Here is a 22435-nt window from a genome sequence, read left to right as displayed (position 1 = left end):
ATATCAGCTTCTAACATCATGTCTTCTTGAGGCTTTTCTGGTTGTCTTTCTTGGGCCTCTGCAAGCATCTTCATGGTTGAATATCAGCTTTTAACATCATGTCTTCTTGAGGCTTTTCTGGTTGTCTGTCTTGGGCCTATGCAAGCATCCTCATGATTGAATATCAGCTTCTAACATCATGTCTTCTTGAGACTTTTCTCTCTTTCTTGGGCCCTCATATAATAATGCCAACTTGCATTGTAATTATCACCAATGTCCAGTGGGTTTCTCTCACAGAAATTATTGAACATTGAAGTAGCTTTTCCATTGGTTGTAATAATTTTATTTCCTTTAAATGAGTTCTTGCAGTTTCAGCATTTCAACTGTCAAGGGGATGCAGTTTATATGCAGAAAATGGGAAAAGATGGGATAGCTATCAGTGCGTGGGTATTCAAGGAGATTCCCAGGAAATTTCTCAGCCAACTTTTTCTGAAGAGTGATTGAAGTAACTAATGTCCTGAAAAATATTTTGTTTCCTTCTTTAATCTGAGACTATTGACTTTTTATCTATGCTAGCAAGCTGACATCTAGTTTCTTGTTAGATTTAAATTTAGAAAGTTGTCTTTGCTCTTTAGTTTTGTATAACATATAAATTTTACGATCATCCAAGGACAATCCTTGGGAAGTAATATTTTATCTGAACATTCTTTTAGAGGAATAATTGTTGTTTCATGCACTAGGATTTAGTAAGGCCTGTTTGACTTTGTTTCTATTCTCTCCTCTGTCCCTAATCTTTTTCAACTTCTGAAGGATTGATCTTTGGTTGGTTTGTTCATAACCCCTTGGATCATCCCACTGAAGAACCAATAGGACTCCACTTTTAGCTAGTTTGTATTATTTGTTATTGTTTTTCATACAAAATGGAGTTTATCTCTAACAGTCGTACAACTGCACCTATTTTCAATGGACTTCTACTCCTCAAAGCATCCATTTTTTGTTGGTTGATGGCATCAAGAACAGCTTAATTTTCTTCTTCTTCTTCTTCTTCTTTTTTTCTTTTTTTTCCCATAGGCACAAGTGCAATTTAATGAGGTTACAACTTCCAAGGTCTGATGTTAGGTCTTTCATTTTTTTGGATGCAAGTACCAACTTATTTGATTGTTTCTTTCCTTATAAAAGCATGAGTTTAGTGACATGTTATCTGGACTGTTATAACTGGAGCTAGGTACTCCACAGAGATGCCAAATGAGAAGGCTAGGATTCTGTTTGTTGAACCACTCTGAAGATGGCTTGGAAATTTGAGGAGCTCTTCAATGTCGATGATGTGAGTAATCAGTTTCATTGTGTAATCTCCTTTCCAATTTTGCGTCTACTGCTAAATTACTTACCTTTGACACCACTGTTCTGCTCTTTCTGCCATGTGAAGTTTTTGTGATTATGCTAATGTATGTGCCTTGATGAAAACCACTTATTCCCCCTCTATCATTGATTGGTGTTAAAACCCATTTTTATGAGGCATATGAACCAAAATGACAAGTACTGTATCACTTCTTTTTGTATGTGTGCTTTTAAGCTAACAGCTAACACATGCTCTGCACAGATTGGTTTTTAAGGATGACCTACTATGTCTGTGAGTGTGATCTGATGTTGTGGATTGAGAACCTTGTTGTGTTCTCACTGGGAGGTATATTATGCATATTGACATGCATGGACTATTAGAGTGGTCTGATCTATTCACTTCTTTTAGATGATTAAAAAAATATCTTGCAATGAAACCTGGAAGGCCATAAAATGCTAATCCTGCTTGTTTATTGGGGGCCTGTGTTAACTAGATGCCTTCAAATGCAATTTAAAATTTTGGAAATGTCTTTAAGCAGGACATCATACTCTCCTACCCAATTGGGAAACATTAACCAACTCCAGTATGTGGTAGTAGTATCCAAATAATGCAAGCACATAATTTGTTGTTGAATGAATTGAGGGAGGGATGCTCTTCTAAGAGAGCAACCATTTTCCCATGAATGTGGATTATTGACAAAATGAACAGGTGATGCCAAACCTCATGGTTTGTCTGTAGATGAGAACTGGCAAATAAAGTTCAAAAGAATGGGTTCTCATGGCCTTGGGGTCTTGGGGTGTGATCAAGCTGTCAACAGCTCTTCATTGCATATCAGTTATATGTTAGTTTCTCATAAGGGAGAGCTTAAATCAATCAAAAATTTTCTTGCTAGTTAAATATGACAAATACTGAAATCAGTTGCTTGAAACTGAAGTTCATTGTTCAATCACAGAATGGCAGTCAACTATTTCTGAAATGTGCTGTGTTCTACAGATGAATTGGGAGTACCTATTGAACAAGTGCTGCTCTGATTCTCCATAAGACAGCTTACCATCCTTCTGTAAAACCCTATCTCTGTTGGGTGGGGAGGAGGGGGCATATGGTCTTAGATTGGATTTGATAGATATGATGTGGAACTATTTGTCCTCCCATATTTTTATCTTCTTAAGTTTCTTTGGATGGAAATTCTTTGGTAGCTTGATATAACAACCAATATTTGCTTTTTAATGGCTGTGTCTCAATATCAAATCATATTTTCCCTATTTGCAATATGGGAAGGATGTCAGCCCGAAGCCAAGTGTTTATTCCAAAAAGAAACAGCAAAACAGAGACTGTAATGAATTCTACATTATTGGTTTCTGCAGATTCATATATGAAAACTGAAGTACCTAAGATGATATAGAGACAGCCTCCATGAACTCTGGGTTGGATTCAAGAGTACTCATTGAGTTCAGTGTTAGGCACACCTCCAAATCTATGCTTCCTCCCCCTTCACGTCCTGGGTAACATGACACCATCCCATCAAACTTGTGTGCATTACCACTGCGAAGTGCTAATGCTTTCCCCAATCCAAACTCATTCCCATACTTGTTGAATCTGGGCGAGCTCCCGATTATCACATTATTTGGGTAAAAAAAAAGGCCTAATTGATAAACAACTGGTGATTGGAGCCATGACTCAAGCCACCCACGCACGGCTTTGTCAGTGTGGCTGACCACAGCCTTGTGCAGGATCCATGCTGCCCACCCAAGATTATGTTCAAGCAGTTCACCAGCAGTTGCAATGCCACTCACCATCTGAATTGAGTTCCCAAAGTAATTCTCTGGCAAGGGGGGGGGGGGGGGGGGGTCCCAATCTTGTTCTGTTATTGACGGCCAACCCGCAAATGGTTTTCTGTTCATGTGGTAAACAGTGCGCTCGTGTTATGGACCTCCAGACAAGTGCAGACAATGCCTGGAAGGAGGAGATTTTGTTGCTGTTACACTCTGCATTTGCCTTTGCTTTGAGTTTTGCTATTGATTCTGATGAGAAGTGGAAGATTCTTTCTCTGAGTATGGGTGCTTCAAATCTGCTGATGAATTGATCATGGTGAGTGAAAGGAAGGCTGACGACTGGACCACAACCATCAGGAAACCAGCGATTTAGGATGGGTGGACGTGAGATGGAAGTATTCTTCTCTTGTGCATAGAATATCTCCAACCATGCGTTTAAGAAATGCCAGAAAGAGGTGCCATCAACTATGCTGTGATTTGCGGAACATCCTATAAAGATGCCATCCAAAAGCTCTGTCACTTGAATGGATAGCAAAGACAAAGACAAGGTGTGAGCATCGTGGTTGACCACCCTGTCATGGTCAAAGAATGATTGAACAACCGAGGGTACATGAATTGGTGAGAGGATGTCAGATATTGTCATATCTGCAGCTGTGTGGATAAATTTAGCTCCGGGACTGTTGTTGCAGTCTACGAAGACCAAGTAAGAGGGTGGATTCTCCTCCCTTTTGGTTGCTAGGCGGCCTGCAAGTGGGTAGAAATGGACGAGTATGAGAGCAAGTGAATCCTTGAGCCTGTCCAAGAGGGTTGTCATGAAGTTTTGTGGATCATTCACTGCAGAAGGTTTGGTAAAGAGAAGGCCCTTCTGGATATAATTGAGTGAGAGCATGGCAGGTCCCATGGTGTCAGGTAATAGGGCTCCCTGGACTCTTCTGAATTATGCTTTGGTTTGATAAAGGATTCTGAGATGTGACGCACAGCTGGAGTTGCCATTAGAACACCAAGCAGTCTTCTCTGCTCAAGGGAGCTGATTGCTTATTATCTTTAAGACTTCGACTTCCCTTTCCCGTTCTACATGGCAGCACTGGTTAATAAAGATGCATTTGAGAAGGAAAACCATCAATCAATTCTTTAATTACTAAGCTTATAATGTTTTTTCTCCCTCCTCTGTAAAAAGTTAAAAACCAGTATTTTGGCTGCTGTATATGCTATGTTTTTCCTCCTCCCCGTCTAAATGCCTCGCCCTTTTCACTTCAACATTTTTTTTAATGTTGGGTACACGTTTTCTTATTAAACCTTTTTAATTTAATTTTTTTTACTTTTTCATTTTTTTTTTCATATTTTAACTATTTATAAAAGTTGTCAACACAAAATAATATATAATAAATCATTAATGAGAATACATTTAGGGATTTAGGAGATAAAGATTTTTTATATTCATATTAAACAAAATTTTTATTTATTTTTATCACATATATATGAAATAAAAATATTTTTATCATATTATTTTATTATTATATTATTTTAAGTTTTTGCTTGATTAAAATATTTAATTTTTTATATAAAATAAAATACTTTGACCATGATTTTAACCTTTTGTGCACCCTGATCTATTTTAATTGTGCATATTACTCATTCAAATTGCATAATGTAAGCACATGGTACCTTAGGTGGAAGCATCATGGTTTTAGCCTTTTGCTTAGTTAAAATTTTTAGTATCACCTATTACGTAATCAACATTGACTATAATAATAAAAAAAATTAACGTGAAATGCATGAGAATTATTGTGTTCAATCACCTTATGTCTGTCCCTATAAAATAGGACACTACTTTTATTTAAAAAAGTATTGCTAATTTGTCAACTTTTTCTTTCCAAAATTATCCTTAATCACCAAAAAAAATTACCAACAAATCCATTAATTAATATTAATTTAATGTGATTTGTATCGTGGTATTAAATTTCATATTTTTGTAAAATTTACTTTGCTCCCTCTTTGGTTTATCTGAAAATCGAGAAATTTAAGAGAAAGAAAAGTAAAATAAAAATATTTGAATCAAGTTTCATATTTTATTTTTAACCAAAATTTTGGCTTTTTTTTTTTTTTTTTTTAATATATATCATTTCCCATCAACCAAATGGTTTATTGAACTCCTAGGGGAAAACTCAATTCCTAAATGATTAAAAATTATAAAATCTAAATTGGAATTGAATTACAATTTTGCACTATTGATATGAAGGACAATAAATTGTGATATTTCCTTTCACCTTATATAATACATTTCTAGATGGATGATAAAAAATGTATTTTGTAACTCCTCAATGAAAATATGTCTTTTTTAGATCATAACTCTACCAATGATGACATTTTTAGGTTGTAACTTTGTATAATGGAAATATGTCTTTTTCAATAGTAATTCCCTCAATAAAGACCATTATTCTAGATGGACTCTTGCACCATTCCCTTCTTTTTATTAGACTTAATAATAATAATAATAAAACTATAAATTAACTATTTTAAAATAATTATATGGTTTCGTTTGAAATATTTTCTTACTTTTTTATTAGTTTAAAATAAAACTCAAAGTTAAAGTAATTATTTGAAAGAAATAATGATAATATTATAAAAATTCATTTTAGTTAAATGTTAAGGTTGAGAATAAAATTATATTTTTAAAAGCATAATTTTAAATATTCATTAGATTAAAAATAATATTGTAAAACGTTTTTACCCAAAAACAATCCTATAAAAAAATTTAATTAATTTTATTCTCTTATATAATACCTTTTTATATGGAAAATGTCTTTTTAAATATTAACTCTTCGTACAATGGCTTCAGTATAATGGAAAGATGCCTTTTCAGAAGATGTTTTTTTTCAAATTCTGACCACAATGAACATTACCTTTTCTTCTTCTAATAATAATAATAAAAAATACATTTTTGAAATAAACTTTTTCTTCTACTACTATAATGAACATTACCTTTTTTTAATAAGATGTTTTTTTTCAAATTCCGACCACAATGAACATTGCCTTTTCTTCTTCTTCTTCTTCTAATAATAATAATAATAAATGATGTTTTTTTGAAATAGACTTTTCCTTCTCCTACTATAATGAACATTACCTTCTTTTAATAATAATAATAATGAAAAAAAAAAGGTTTTTTTTTCAAATAGACTTTTTGTTCTTCCACTGTCATGAGCATTACTTCCTTCTTCTAATAATAATGACAATAATAATAATAAAAGATGACTTTTTCAAATAGACTTTTTGGTTCTTCCACAATAATGAGCATTACTTTCTTCTCCTTCTAATAATAATAATAATAAGAAAATATGTCTTTTTTCAAATAGACTTTTGGTTCTCCCACCATAATAATAAGCATTATCTTCTAAAAATAATAACCTCCTTCTTCTTTCATCTTCTAATAATAATAATAAAATGGCTTTTTCAAATAAACTTCGTATTCTCCCACTATAATAAGCATTACCTTCTAAAAATAATAATATTAATAAAAAATGATGTCTTTTTGAAAATAGATTTTTCGTTCTCCCCTCATAATGAACATTACCTTCTACTTCTACTCCTATTACTACTAATAATAATTTAAAGCCTATTATTATTTAAAGCTATAAATTACCTATTTTTAAATAATTATATGGTTTCATTTTAAATATTTTTCTAATTTTTTCTTAGTTTAAAATAAAACTCATTAAAGCAATTATTTTAAATAAATAATGATAACATTATAAAAATTCATTTTAATTAAATATTATGGTTGAGAATATAATTATAATTTTAAAAGCATAATTTTAATATTATATATTTATTAGTTAAGAAGTAATTTCTTATATAAGGTTTGTACATGATAGTCTTATGTTTTTACTTAATTGAAAGTTAAAATTATGATATTTAAAGAAATATTTTAAAATGTTCATCAAAATATGAAAAATTGTATTATATAAATGCAAATAAAATTTTCAAACAACCTTTTCCTACTTTCATACTAAGATTCCTTAACAAAACTAGTCACTAACATAAAAACTCTTATTGACATTTTTTTTTTTAATTTTCAAAAAAATTGATAAAAAAACTCTAAATTATGGATATGTTTTTGTGGGAAAAAAAATCTGATATTTTTGCTTTAAATAATTTTCCTAATATTTTCCAATAAATATATAACTGGTGAAAGAAACTTTATATTCTATAATTTGAATACCCACATTTTTTAAATCTTTTTTTTTTTTTCAAAAAATGGAAGATTAATGAAACATTTTGGAATAAGTAATAAAAGATTGGAAATATAAAATTATAGTAAAAAATAATGATAAATAAAAGATGGTGAAAGAAGTATGAGTGAAAAAGGGTTATGATCGTGGGGAAGAACACGAGACAAACAAGGGAATAACATTAGTTAAAAAAAATAAAAATGATTTATGGTATAAATGACATTAATATAATTTTTTGCTAATTTTAAAAACACAATAAATCATTATATTATTTTAAACATTATTTTAATTATTAAAATGTTTAAAAGAAATAATTTTTTTACAAACTATTTTTTTAATAAAAAATATATTTTGAAAATTCTTATATTTAATGTAAATTATTTCGTCTAATATATTAAAAAATAATTAACATTATTTCTTTCTTTTTTTTCCCAATAAAATTAATATTTTTTCTTTTGTTTCTTTGTTTTTACACATCGACTCATTTCCTTTTATATATTTCATTATTTTACTTATGATTGGATATGAATGAAAGATATAATAAATACATTAGGTGATAAACAAAGATTTAACAAATAATAATAAATTTATATAAAAAAAAACCTATCAAATTTAATTTAAATTATTCAGCAAGATTGAAACCAATAAAGTAATAAAATAGAATACAGAACTTGATGGGACGTAAAAGAAATAAAATTTTGTTTCATATGAAAGAAATATTAATATAAAAAAATATTATTTAATATATAATTAAAATATGCAAAAAAAAAATGAAAAAGTAAAAAAAAAAAAACTGTTTGATGAGAAAATGTGTAACCAAAATTAAATAAAAATAATAATATGATAATTACACTTTGACTTGTTATATCAAAATAAAAAAATTTTAAAAAAAATTTATGAGGGAAGTTGTTGACAGAAATGAGGATCAGTCTTGAAAGTGCGAGGAAGAGTATCATTCGAGTGGAAGAAACTTATTTTTTAGATTTTTAATTCATCTATGCTTTTCAAATGGTATATCTTTGGATGATTGAAAAAAAAAAAAAAAAAGGGTGAACCTCCACTCCAAGGCTCCAACCTGGAGATGGCGTGTGCCAATAAAATCTCGTCATATGTTTGTCTGCTTTCATCTTTCAAATCACAAATTCAACGTCCTTGACTGGTCTGGGTGGATGCCATTGCGAATGGTATATAATTCCATTCAACGGCCGGAGATAGACATTGCTCAGCCACCTACCACGACTGGCCTGTTGAACAGTCCAAGTTTCCAACCCAAGTTAGTGGGTGGATTAAGTACTGAATCAAACAACACCCGTATGGAACTTCATATTCATATGATGACTTTTCTCCACTCGGTTTTGATGTAGTCTGATAACACATCATCTGATTCCATGTATTCAATGACTCATGGTATTTTTTAAATTTATTATAATATTATAAATCTTCCATGATACATGATGAATTTTGACTTGGTCACTTGCCACTTTCACGGATTTTTTTTTATAAAAGTACAGTTGTAGTAGAATAAATTTTTTAAAATATAGTAGAGTGGAAAGTATTTACAAATCTACGTCCTTTTTGAATCACATCAACTTTTTATGTGGTGAATAAACTGATAACTATGATAAATATTTCTTCGATGGTGTCATGATTTTGGAAAGTATTTTTAATTTAAAATATTATTTTTAAAAATAAAAATGGTATTTTATAAAATTAAGAAAATATTTTTAAAATATGAAAAATTAACTTATAGCTAGCACTTTTTAAAAAGACATTTAATAAATGATAAATAATTTTCCTAAAAATACTAGTAGAAAAAATATTTATATTAAAAATACTTGAAGTAGAAACATTGTCATATGCATACTTATTTTAGTTTCTTTTCCACAACATTAAAGAGGAATATGGAGGGGTTTTTTTTTCCAAAGATTATAAGGAGAAATAAAAGAGAAGATATTTTCATTTTTTAAAAAAGAGTATGAGGCTTGAGAATCTTGCTTCCATAAAATACTCTACCAGTCCCCTTTTGCTAAGTTTTAGGTATCTTGCCTCCTAAAGTTTTTTTTTTTTTTTTTAAATTCATAATATATCATTTAAATAACTCATTACAATTGATCCCTCTCATCTTTGATAATTCCAAGCACTTAAAACTGTTCAAGCATGTTTTGATATAATTTTGAAAAAAGATATACATAAAAGAGCCATTTGAGTTTATAAAATCCTAACTTATTATGTTTAAATATAAATAATTAGAATTTTCTACATTTTTTAGGTCAGAAGTAGTGTTATGCTAGCGAAAGCTTTATAAAAATAAAACAGTTTACAATTTTAATCATTATATCATAGAAAATATTAGAGGTCAAAAACTAGACATGACTATTGATTCCCACCCATTCTTTATTATATGGCTATTCACCACATATTAGTCTTCATCTATATCTTATAACATTTCCTAGAGCTAAAATATTTATGAAAATATTTTTAATAACTTTTTTTATTTTATAAGAAAATCCAAATATTACAAAAACAAATATTTTATATATTATTCTTTAAAAATTGATTCTATACTAATGAGCAATTTAAGACAATATCCAATAATTTCCACATTGAATGAAATTTCATTAATTCAATAATTCGTCTCTTTATATGATACATAGTGTCACATCCCAATGAAAGAAAAACTCCACCTTAAACTAAAATTTTCTAAAATTTCTTTTGTCATCATTTTATGTGTTATGTTGTCTTTTAACTCTTCTAGAAATCTTCAATATGAGTTATGATGTTAGTTTGTTGTATTAGTAAAAATTGTAATGCAAACAATGTTAGTTCAAAAATGTAAAGATAAAAAAATATACAAAGGTATATGAAGTTTTAACATAGTTCAACAAACTATACCTACATCAACAAATAAAAGATAATCATTCCATCATATCATAAAAATTAGATGAACTTGTTCTGATAGTCATAACTTTTTTCTGAGATGGAATATTTATAAGATATTTTTAATAACGTTTCTTATTTTATAAAAAAAATCTAACATTATAATTACATATCAATTTTCGAAATATTTTGTATGATATTCTTTATAAAAAGAATTTATACAGATTAGGAATTTGAGGCATTTTTCAATAAATAGTACCCAAATACTGTCTTTTAATAGTATAAATATCTTTCATGAAAGTAACCTTTAAATTAAGAGCGCAAAAAATACAAATCATATATATATACACGGCCAAAAAGGAGAAAATGTCCTCGAGAGAGGAGATGATTTTCTTAATTGCTGACTATATAGTATTTGATTCCACGATATCTTTTGGGCCCTCTGGCAAAACATTTTGTCATACGCTTGGGTTCACCTCATCAGTCAGCACGATCATGTAATTATTGGCAGATTCCCCCTCAGCGTTTTTTGAAGTGATTTGCAACACGGCTAAGTAATTGGTGCTCTGATATCTGCTCATTCATCAAGCACCCTTGTGTTCAAGATTTTCGTTATTAAATTTACTATCAACTTTCTTTACCACCAAACTTATATGAATCACAACCCGTTAGCATTTATGTCCTCCAAATTTGTCTTGTTAATTTTTGTAGGTGCCCCTATATTTTGAAGGTTTTTTTTATAGGCGAGCAAAGGAATATATTAAAAGCGCCTAGCAAGTGTATTTTAAAAGTTAAGGGTGGGATTTGCCATCGTTGAAGTTTTAACCAGCTATGCAGTGCAGCTTCATCTTGGTAGATTTCCTTGCTTCCAATCTGTTTCTTTATTCTAACATGTAGAGACACATTTTAATAATGCAGGAGAATATGGCCAAGATATTACATTTTGCAAAGGTGAGATTTTAGTTATCTGGTTCTGACTGTAGTGCACCTTTGAATCTTAGAAGAAGAATGGAAATGGAAAGAAAATGCTGAAAATTACTTTAAATCTGTTCCTTTCTGAAGCTATCTTCAGCATTTTCCTGTCCTTTCTATTGTTTTTTCCTAGAAAAAAAAAAGAAGAAAAAGAAATAAAGGAGCATAATGGTTGTGAATTGCTCAGCTGTATTAAACATGTGGCTAAAGCCTACAACTTCTTGCTCTGAGAGGACACGAATTTTAAAGCATCCTGATGATTGAATATCAGCTGCTAACTTCATGTCTTCTCGAGGCTTTTTCTGGTTGTCTTTCTTAGGCCCCCACTTGCATTGTAGCCCATGTCCAGTAGGTCTCTTACAAAGAAGTCACTGGGCATTGAAGTAACTTTTCCCCTGGTTTTAATGATTACATTTCCTTCAAACGGTATGGTATGATCATCCATGGAAATACTATTTCGTTGGGAACCTGTATGATCTAGATGCCTTAAAATAAAAATTTTGAAATATACGAAATGTCTTCAAGTGGGGACATCATACTCTCCTATCCAATTTTCCTGCATTATGAGAACCTGTAGGGGAAAGAGTACATTCACTCCCTTGAAAACTCCCTTTGCATCTCAAATTTATAGTGGACTGGAAAACATCAACCAACTCAAGTACGTGGTAATATTCAAATAATGCAAGTAACTAGTTTGTTGTTGAACGAATTGAGCGAGGGATGCGATGCTAAAAGAGCAATCATTCTCCCATGAATGTGGACTGTTGATATAAATAATGAACAGGTGATATGCCAAACCTCATGGTGCTATTGCAGATGAGAACTAGCAAATAAAGTTCAAAAGAATGGATTCTCATGGCCTTGGAGTCTTGGGGTGTGATGTTGCCGCCAGCCACTAGCAGAAGCCAAGCGCTTGAAAAGAGCGCTAAGAAAGGTTGCTTCTGTCGGCCTTTCTGTGCAACAATCCACCAGTAGCGGAAGAGAGGGTTACCGTACATACAAGAGTCTTCCAATTCTTACGGAAGCTTTTTCTTACCAGTCAAGTAGTACAACAGCGGTATCTTATCTTATAGCCCGGCGCGCGGCGGTCATATTGTCTGAATTTGCAATATATGAATGACGTTGGCACAAAGGCAAGTGTTTATTCAAGCAAGAAACAGAAAAAAAGAGACTAATGAAGTTTACGATATTAGTTTCTGCATATTACAGTTATGAAAACTAAAGTACCTGAGGTAATAAAGAGACAGCCTCCATGAACTCCTGGTTGGATTCAAGAGCACTCATCGAGTTTGGCGGTAGGCACACCTCCAAATCTATGCTTCCTCCTCCTTCACGTCCCGGGTAACATGACACTTTCCCATCGAACTTGTGTGCGTAACCGCTCCGAACTGCCAATCCTTTCCCTAATCCAAACTCAATTCCATACTTGTTAAATCTGGGCGAGCTCCCCATCATTACGCTATTGGGGTCAAAAAACAGGCCTAACTGATAAATAAAGTGGGATTGAAACCATGACTCAAGCCAGCCACGCACAGCTTTGTCAGTGTGACCGACCACAGCCTGGTGCAAGAGCCAGGCTGCCCACCCAAGATCATGTTCAAGCAGTTCACCAGCAGTGGCAATGCCTCTCACCGTTTGAATTGAGTTCCCAAAGTAGTTCTCCGGCAAGGGCGGGTCCAATCTTGTTCTGTTACCGGTGGCCAGCCTGCAACTGGTTACCTGCTCATGTGGGAAACAGCGCGCTCGTGTTATGGACCTCCAGACAAGTGCGGACAATGCCTGGAAAGAGGAGATTTTGTTGCTGTTGCACTGTGCATTTGCCTTTGCTTTGAGCTTTGCTATTGATTCTGATGAGAAGTGGAAAATTCTCTCTCTGAGTACGGGTGCTTCAAATCTGCTGATGAACTCATCATGGTGAGTGAAAGGAAGGTTGATAATTGGACCATAGCCATCAGGAAACCAGCGCTTGAGGATGGGTGGGCGTGACAGTGTTATGGAACTATTCTTCCCCTGTGCAGTGAATACCTCAGACCATGCATTGAAGAAATGCCAGAAAGAGGTTCCATCAACCATGCTGTGATTTATGGAACATCCAATGAAGATGCCGTCCACAAGCTCTGTGATTTGAATTGATAGCAAAGACAAGGTGCGACCATCGTGGTTAATCACCCTATCATGATCAAAGAATGATTGGATAACTTGGGGTACATAAATTGGTGAAAGGATGTCAGATATTGTCATGTCTGCAGCTGCGTGGATGAATTTCAATCCGGGACTGTTGTTACAATCTACAAAGACCACGTAAGAGGGTGAACTGTCCTCCTTCTTTGTTGCAAGGCGGCCTGCAAGTGGGTAGAAATGGTCGAGTGTGAGAGCGAGAGAATCCTTGAGCTTGTCCAAGAGAGTTGCCATGAAGTTTTGTGGATCATCCACATCAGGTGGTTTGCTAAAGAGAAGGCCCTTTTGGATATAATTGACGGAGAGCATGGCAAGGTCCCATGGTGTCAGGTAACAGGGCTCGTTGGTCTCTTCTGAAGTGAACTTTGGTTTGATAAAGCATTCTGAGATGAGCCGAACAGTCGGAGTTGCCATTAGACCACCGAGGAGTTCCTCTGTTCAGGGAAGCCAATAGCTTATCTTCAGCTTCTCCCTTCCATTCTTAATGGGTGGCTCTGGTTGATGTAGCTGCATATGAGCAGGACAATTATTTTAACGACTGTCCTTGTAATGTAATTTTACCCTTTTCCCCGCAGTTGCTGATAAAGACTAGATCCAATCAAAATATGAAACAATGCTGTGAATTTAAGTTGTAATAATAATAACCTGTAGGTATAAACCAGTGTTTTGACTGCTCAGAACACAGCCCTAATTGCTTTGCAGACTTGCAGTAAGGATGTGTTGTAGACATGCTCTTTTTCTTGTTTTGTTTTACCCCTTTCACGGTGTCCTTTTATTGAATTAAACTAGATGTAGAAGCATAACCTGCATAACAATAATATCAAAATGTTGAAAAGACAACTTAACCATATTATTATTCTGAATCGGTTTTGCAAAAATTATGGCTCTCCTTTCTTAAAGGTTGCCCTGCAAGAAAGACTGGCAGCCATAGATGGACCCATTCTTTTAAAAGGTATTTGGAGGATGGATATCATGCATGACATTACCCACATAATAAATTGCTCAATAGAACACTCTATTGTCAACATCAAAACATGTATATAGCATCCTAAACTTTATCACCAAAAACCAACACACACAATATGTTTCAAACTTCAGAATCCTATGGCTAATGTAACTCCATATCAAATGAAATCTAGAGCCTTCACTAGCAGAGAAACTTAATTTAAACTGCTGGAACCACATTCAAGTCCCACCCAACACACTCAGGGAACAAGGCTATCATTCAGGGACAGTGAGGATAGTTGTTCGGTTGGGCTGTTAGCCTGCTGCTGAGCAACATTCCTCAGGACGTCCATGGCCTCCGCAACCTTGGACTTCAAAGCCTCTGGCGACTCGAGCAGATGCAAAAACTCAGTCTGTCCCATCTCCAGAAGCATGCCTGTCAGTTTGGCTGCCATCTCATGCTCCAGCTGATCCACGAGAGGGTACAAACTTTCGCTCAGCATCTAGCCACCATAAAAATAAAAACGGAAACAACATGAGCACCATAAAAAATAAAATAAAAGAAAAGAAATTAGGCTCCTAATACAATGCAAACTAAGGTATCGACAATAATGAGAGCAGAAGAAAAAGAAAATTACGTAAAAGGCTACTAATACAATGCAAACTAAGGTATCATCAATAATTAGGGTAATGGGCATACTGTTCTTTGCTGATCAGGTGTTGCATTTGCAAGAGCTGAAGCCAAAGTTGAAATGGGCATTGGCTGTATGAATGGAGTTCCCGAAGTAGTTCACCGGCAAGGGCGGGTCCAATCTTGTTCTGTTATTGATGGCCAAGCAGCAACTGATTTCATGTTCATGTGGTAAACAGCGTGCTTGTGTTATGGACCTCCAGAGTCCAGACAAGCGGAAGGAGGGACTGAGGGGCAGGTCAATTCTTTTAATTATTGTCCTTGAAATATCATTTTGACCTTTTCCGCGGTTGTAGTCAAAATATGAACAGTGTTTTGACTGCTAAGAAGTCACAAGTCGCAACATAAGCTTAATTGTTTTGCGGTAAAGGAAGTATCGTAGGGTTGCTCATTTCTTGTGTTTTTTTTACCAACGTGACCCCGGAAGCATCACCCATCATCTGCATAATTCAATATTGAAAGGCCAACTTGTATCCGCATTCTAAATTCGCTTGGTAGTTGCCCCTACCTCGAAAGCCACTTGTCAAAAAAAATCTCGAGGTAAAATTATTACAGTCGTCATATGCTTGTCCAGCGGTGTCCATGATTCAATTCAACGGTGCATCATGACAACAGAAAAATAAAAAAATAAAAAAATTAAATAAGGATGATACATTACTGAATTTTATAACATAAGTATATGTTATAATAATTAATTTTCAATTTTATAGAAAACAAAATATCAGGTCCAGCCGTCCAGGTTGCTTGAGGCCTCAACCCGAGGGTGGAGGCCGGCCCAAATAACACTTTTTTTCCGCCGTTTGAGGCGGTGTGTTGCTCAAACCCGTCCAAAATTAGGCCGTATTGGGTTTAATTCAGTTACGTTGTAGCCCTAGAGAATTTCTTGGTCCCTCGGTACACTCATGATTATTTTGTTTCATGTTTTGTAATTTTGATAATTCCAAGCACTGAAGATCGTATTTAGATGACTATCCTTTGTTTTCATCTTTAAATCTTTGTAAATTCGGCCAAATGAGAAATTTAATCGAGAGAGGACGTGATTTTCTTGCTTGCTCACTGGATAGTTCTTTCATTGTATGGTTTCTTGTGGACCTTCATTTGAGAGTCTTTCAAGCATTTTATCATACACCTGGTTCATAGCATCAATCAGCCATTGGATCATTCGCTTCTTTGATGGGATTGCAGCACGGTTAAGCAATTGATGCTCTGAGATGTGCTCATTCATCAAGTACCCTTGTTACAATTTTTGTGTTTAAGAATTTGGTTATTAAAGTGAAGAATTTTCTCGTTGCTGCTGCAGCGGTTTAAAGTTAAGGTTGTGATGTTCCTTTCTAGAATTGTTACCCAGTTAAGAAGTGCAATTTTATCTTGCTAAGTTTTCAATGCTTTATTCTAACATGTGGATATACATTTGAATTATGCGGGATAATATGGCAAAGGCGTTTGAGTCATATTTTTCAACAGTAAGATTTTGGTGTTCCTCATTGAAGTTTAAGAAATGTTAGTGTAAATATTTGGTTATATGTAAGCCGTTAGAAAATATGGCTCTATATATTTGATTGGACTATTATGCACCCTTGAAGAACAATGGAAATGGAGGACACCCCCTCCATGTGGGTGGCATATGCAGCAGTATGTCACGAACTTAGTCTTTTCCTAAGCTTGTGCGGCACTTAGTCAAGACACTTGATCTTATTAAGTCAACTTTACTCCTGATGCTTAACTTGTTAGGCTAAGATGCTTATGACTTGAAAGCTTTAAAAGGTTTAGTAGGCAACTCTTGAAGAATTGAAGTTTTTATTGCTCAAAGGAAACTTTACAAGTGCTTTGAAACTCACTTGCTTGATTAGGAAGTGGTTTGGGTGGTGCCTTGACCAAATGAGGCCTTAACTTATTTATAGACACTTTAGGAAGTTTCTAGAATCTTAAAAGGTTCCTTACAAATCAAGAATAAACTAGAAGCTCCTACAGTAATCTATGTACAAGGATATGTACAAGATGACTTTGGAAGATTCTATAACACCCCACACTATTCCAATGCTCTCCTAGCCAAGTGTAGAGATGTGTGGACATTTTTAGCCTGCTCTAGAAGTTTCTATACTCTTCCACTTTGTATGTAGATGTCTCCAAGGGTCTCTAGAAGCTTCTCACCTCCTATATAAGCCCATGAGGAGGGTCATTTGAAGCATCTTGTGACAAGTAGTTGTAGATAAGTCCCCCACGCACTGGGTGTGGCCCCACACACCCAGATGCGGGTGGCACAGATAGTGGTAGTTGCAGATAACCCCAGGTGTGTTGAAAGGTGTGGCCCTATATTGGCACATGGATGTCACAAGCAGCAGTAGCTATAGACAAATCATAAATTTAAAGGACTTTAACCTGAGACCTCAAGTTAATCTTTGTTCTAATACAATGCTAAACTACCAATTTTTCTGAAAGGTTCAGTTGTCAGGATTTAGGCTCGTAATGTATATGATGCTCTAAGGGTTGCGAATTACTCAGTTGATTGCTACATGTTCTTGAAGATCAATGGAGACAGTTAATAATTGTGGAAATTAATAAGAATGTGAATCTGGAAATGCTTTAGTTGGGAAGGAGTTATAGAGGGAAAAGGGTTTAAGCCTGCTAACAGTTCCACTGGGGAGTGGCTGTGATACCATTTAAACGAGGAAAGCTTAGTAAAAGCTTTGGAATGTATATGAGATTGCTTTGAAGAATCTAAGTTAGGCTCTAACTTGTGGCCATACTTCATTCAATGTTTTAAGAGCGATCCCTTTCCTCAAAAAGGCCCTCATGGAACAAATGGCTGAAGCTAAGCTCTGAGGGGTACACAGATTTGAAAGGATCTTCATGATTGAATATCAGCTGCTAACATCATGAAGGTTTTTCTGGTTGCCTTTCTTGGGCCTTTGAAAGGATCTTCATGGTTGAATATCAGCTGCTAAACATCATGAGGCTTTTTCTGGTTGTCTTTCTTGGGCCCTCATATAACAATGCCAAATTGCATTGTAATTATCGCTAATGTCCTGTAGGTTTCTCACACAGAAATTCTTCAACATTGAAGTAGCTTTTCCCTTTATTGTATTTATTTTATTTCCTTAATGATTTCTTGCAGTTTCGACATTTCAGCCGTCAAGGGGATGCAGTTTATATGCAATAAATAGGACAAAATTGGATAGCTATCAGTGCGTGGGCATACAAAGAGGTTTCGGGGAAACTTCTCAGCCTCTTGAAATAACTACTGTCCTGAAAAATTATTTTCTCCTCTTTTAGTCTGAGATTATTGACTTTTTGTCCATGCTAGCGGGCTGATATTCAGTTTCTTGTTAGATTTAAATTTAGAAAGTTATCTGTGCTCCTCACTTTTGCATGACATGTAAATTTTAGGACCATTCAAGGGGAATGCTTAGCTTTCCTGCACTAGGATTTAGTAAGGCCTGTTTGACTTCGTTTCTACTCTGCTCTGTCCCTAATCTTTTTGAACTTCTGAAGGATTGATCATTGGTTGCTTTTTCATACCCCCTTGATCATCCCACTGAAGAATCGATGGGGCTCAACTTTTAGCTGGTTTGTATTATTCTGTTATTGTTATTCATACAAAATGTAGTTTGTCTCCCATTTCCAATGGACTTCCACTGCTCAATTTGCTGTTGTTAATTGATGGCATCAAGAACAACTTAATTTTCCTCTTTTTCTTGTTAGATTAATTTTTGTAATTAATCTATAATTTGGGCCACACATGCAAATAATTAAAATGTGTGTGCTATCATTTAATTAAGCCTAAATATAGTGATCTAATTAATAATTGATTAATTGGCTTAAGGGTATAATTGTCATGAGATTATTGTGTAGATACCATTAGACAATTATTATTTCTATGAGGGGCAGAAATATAATTGTAATAAAGTTAAAACTGCCCTAGCAGCTTATAAATAGGGTTATGGTCCCCATTCTACGACTACGCATTCCAATTTCTGAAAATCCTCTCAGAGAGAAATTGACACAGAATCTAGTGGCTAGAATTGGAAGACCATCTCAAAGGGTTTTTTTTTTTTCTATAAGGTTTCTCCTTCAATGGATTCAGGTATGCTTCCGCTATTATTTTTCTACTCATTGTTTTTAATCAAGAGATTCCAGTGTATATATAAATTAGGGTATTCACCTTGTTAAATATTTCAGTACATATGTAGTTAGGGTATTCACCCTGTTAAATATTCCAGTACATATGTAGTTAGGGTATTCACCCTATTAAATATTCCAGTACATATGTAGTTAGGGTATTCACCCAGTTAACTATTCCAGTATATATGAAATCAGGGTATTCTTCTTTATTGGATGGTAACAAGTGGTATCAGAGCCTACTCCTTGATTAATATATGAAATCAGGGTATTCTTCTTTATTGGATGGTAACAAGTGGTATCAGAGCCTACTCCTTGATTAATTCTTTGAGTTATTATTTTAATATATATATGTCAATGGATTAAGATTTATGAAATATTGAGTTGATAAATTTTTTTTATTATTATTATTATTACTATTATTATTATTATTATTATTATTGTTATTTAATAGCATTTTATGATATTAATATTTAAGTTATTGATCTAGCATTTTTAAATAGGCTAATTAAAGCGGAAAATCACCAAAGTGACATCTTTCGTGTAGATTAGTCTGTTCGGGGTGTTAGATATTTGTGTGTATGTGATTCATGCGGGTATTAACTGGCCCAAAGGAAAGTTAATATTTGGTCAAATTGCATACATACCTATGGTGATAAATATGTGATGATTATAAAGGTAACTTAATGTGAATAATAAATCAATCCAAAGATAGATTTATTATTTGACATAACTTATCATCAATGTTTGATCACTACAACAAGAGTACCACTTACAGTTAATATTACTGTCCAAAGACTTGATATTAATGTTGTGCTAGGTATCTTGAAATGTCATAATTGCTTTTAAATTTAAAGATTATGTGTTTAATTGCTTATTTTATGTGAGCATGATGGTTTATTTGATTCATTTTATTTTGTTCTGGATTCAGCTTTTATATCAACCACTTCTATATCTGCCAACATCAATAATGTCCCTATGTTAAATGGGACTAATTTTAAGGACTGGAAAGAGAATATGATGATTCTCTTAGGCTGCATGGATATAGACTTAGCCTTGAGAATGCCCAAACCCGATGAACTCAATGAGCAAAGTACTCAAGAGGATGATGTTTATTGGGGTAAGTGGGAACGTTCAAATAGGCTAAGTCTTATGATCATGAAGCGCGGCATTCCAGAAGCTTTCAGGGGTGCGGTAACCGATGAGGTTACTAATGCCAGTGACTTCCTTGCGGAAATTCAGAAGCGTTTTGCCAAAAACGATAAGGCTGAAACGAGCACGCTTGATTTCAATGAAGTATAAAGGCAAGGGTAATGTTCGGGAGTACATCATGGAGATGTCTCATCTTGCTTCAAAACTTAAGGCTTTGAAACTCGAGTTATCTGATGATTTACTCGTGCATTTGGTTCTCATCTCTCTTCCTGCACAATTTAATCAATTCAAGGTCAGTTATAACTGTCAAAAGGATAAATGGACTCTTAATGAGCTCATTTCATTCTGTGTGCAAGAGGAAGAGAGATTGAAGCAAGACAAGACCGAAAGTGCTCATCTGGCTAGCACTTCGAAGGATAAGGGCAAACGAAAGAATAAGGATAATAAGGTTGCTGCTTCCAATGGTCCAGAACAAAAGAAACAGAAAGTTGAGGTAACATGTTTTTTCTGTAATAAGCCTGGACATACTAAGAAAAAATGTACCAAGTATGCTGCTTGGCGTGTTAAGAAAGGTATGTTTCTTACTTTGGTCTGTTCTGAAGTTAATTTAGCTTCAGTATCTAGAAACACATGGTGGTTAGATTCTGGTGCTACTACTCACATTTGTGTTTCTATGCAGGGTTGCCTGAGTTACCGAAAACCAAGTGATGCTGAAAGATGCATCTATGTCGGAGACGGTCAGTCGGTAGAAGTAGAGGCAATAGGGCACTTTAGATTATTATTGAAATCTGGTTATTTTTTGGATTTAATAGATACTTTTATTGTACCGTCTTTCAGACGGAATTTAATTTCAGTTTCTGTTTTGGACAAATCAGGTTATTGTTGTTCATTTGGAAACAATAAATTTACATTATCTATTAATTCAAATGCTGTAGGAACCGGTTTGCTTAATGTTTATGATAATCTATATTTGTTGGAAACTGTTCCGTCCTATAATGAAACCTTGCATGTGGAATCACGAGGTACAAAACGTAAATTGAATAAAGATAATTCGGCCTCATTGTGGCACAAACGCTTAGGTCATATCTCTAAATCCAGAGTTGAGCGACTTGTGTCCGATGGGATTTTGGATTCACTTGACTTTTCAGATTTTGATATTTGTGTTGAGTGTATTAAAGGAAAACAGACCAAAACAAAGAAATTGGGTGCCAATAGAGCTACAGACGTCTTAGAATTAATTCATACAGATATTTGTGGACCATACCCTACGGCATCTTGGAATGGTCAACAGTACTTTATAACATTCATAGACGACTATTCAAGATATGGCTACCTATTTCTTATACATGAGAAATCACAATCATTGGACGTGTTCAAAACATTTAAAGCAGAAGTTGAGTTGCAACTCAACAAAAGAATAAAGAGTGTCAGATCTGACCGTGGTGGTGAATACTATGGTAGATATGACGGATCAGGTGAACAACGTCCAGGACCATTTGCTAAATACCTAGAGGAATGTGGGATCGTCCCTCAATACACCATGCCAGGATCACCTAGCATGAATGGTGTAGCAGAAAGACGAAACCGAACCCTTAAGGACATGGTAAGGAGTATGATTAGTCATTCTACTTTACCCGAAAAACTCTGGGGTGAAGCACTCAAAACGACAGCTTATATCCTAAATCGGGTGCCAACTAAAGCAGCTGCTAAAACGCCTTATGAGCTTTGGACGGGTCGAAAGCCCAGTTTAAAGCATTTTCATATTTGGGGATGTCCAGCTGAAGCGAGACCTTATAAGCCTCATGAAAAGAAATTGGACTCTAAAACAGTTAGCAGCTACTTTATTGGCTATGCAGAGCGATCAAGGGGTTTTAAATTTTATGATCCTGCTATTAGGTCAATTTTTGAGACGGGAACTGCAACATTTTTTTAGGATGTTGAGTTTGGGGGGAGAAATCAGGCTAGGAATATTGTCTTTGAGGAGGAAGAGGGATCTACTATTGCTATTGATAATGTACAGGTTTCACTACCTATCATTGATCAAGAAGTAAATTTGGATCCTCAACCAACATACAATATTGTTCAACCCTTAATTGCAAATGAGGACATTACTTCTGAAGAACAAACTCAACAACCTCAAGAAAATATGCCATTAAGGAGATCCACTAGAGAGAGGAGAAAT

General features: G+C 34.3%; 3 protein-coding genes and 1 pseudogene across 3 annotated transcripts; 1 reads left to right on the top strand and 3 right to left on the bottom strand.

Annotated features, from left to right (window-relative positions):
• Positions 1-2609: 2609 nt before the first annotated feature.
• Positions 2610-4124, bottom strand: LOC100252318 (uncharacterized acetyltransferase At3g50280-like; annotated as a pseudogene).
• An 8161-nt stretch (positions 4125-12285) lies between these two features.
• On the bottom strand, positions 12286-13981 carry LOC100852809 (protein ENHANCED PSEUDOMONAS SUSCEPTIBILITY 1-like). The gene has a single exon (XM_059734578.1). The coding sequence runs from the start codon at positions 13758-13760 to the stop codon at positions 12387-12389; it is 1374 nt and encodes a 457-aa protein (XP_059590561.1). The 5' UTR covers positions 13761-13981; the 3' UTR covers positions 12286-12386.
• A 404-nt stretch (positions 13982-14385) lies between these two features.
• On the bottom strand, positions 14386-15076 carry LOC132253160 (polyadenylate-binding protein 8-like). The gene is made up of 2 exons (XM_059734577.1): positions 14992-15076; positions 14386-14794 (listed from the first exon to the last, which is right to left on the bottom strand). The coding sequence occupies exons 1-2, from the start codon at positions 15049-15051 to the stop codon at positions 14552-14554; spliced, it is 303 nt and encodes a 100-aa protein (XP_059590560.1). The 5' UTR covers positions 15052-15076; the 3' UTR covers positions 14386-14551.
• A 4460-nt stretch (positions 15077-19536) lies between these two features.
• LOC132253262 (uncharacterized) lies at positions 19537-21121 on the top strand. The gene is made up of 2 exons (XM_059734997.1): positions 19537-20825; positions 20933-21121. Exons 1-2 carry the CDS (start codon positions 20303-20305, stop codon positions 20959-20961), a joined length of 552 nt encoding a protein of 183 aa, XP_059590980.1. The 5' UTR covers positions 19537-20302; the 3' UTR covers positions 20962-21121.
• Positions 21122-22435: the final 1314 nt, after the last annotated feature.

This window comes from Vitis vinifera, chromosome 18 (genome assembly GCF_030704535.1).
Source record: "Vitis vinifera cultivar Pinot Noir 40024 chromosome 18, ASM3070453v1".
Taxonomy (NCBI): Eukaryota; Viridiplantae; Streptophyta; class Magnoliopsida; order Vitales; family Vitaceae; genus Vitis; species Vitis vinifera.
This window is presented reverse-complemented; position numbering and strand designations above follow the sequence as displayed.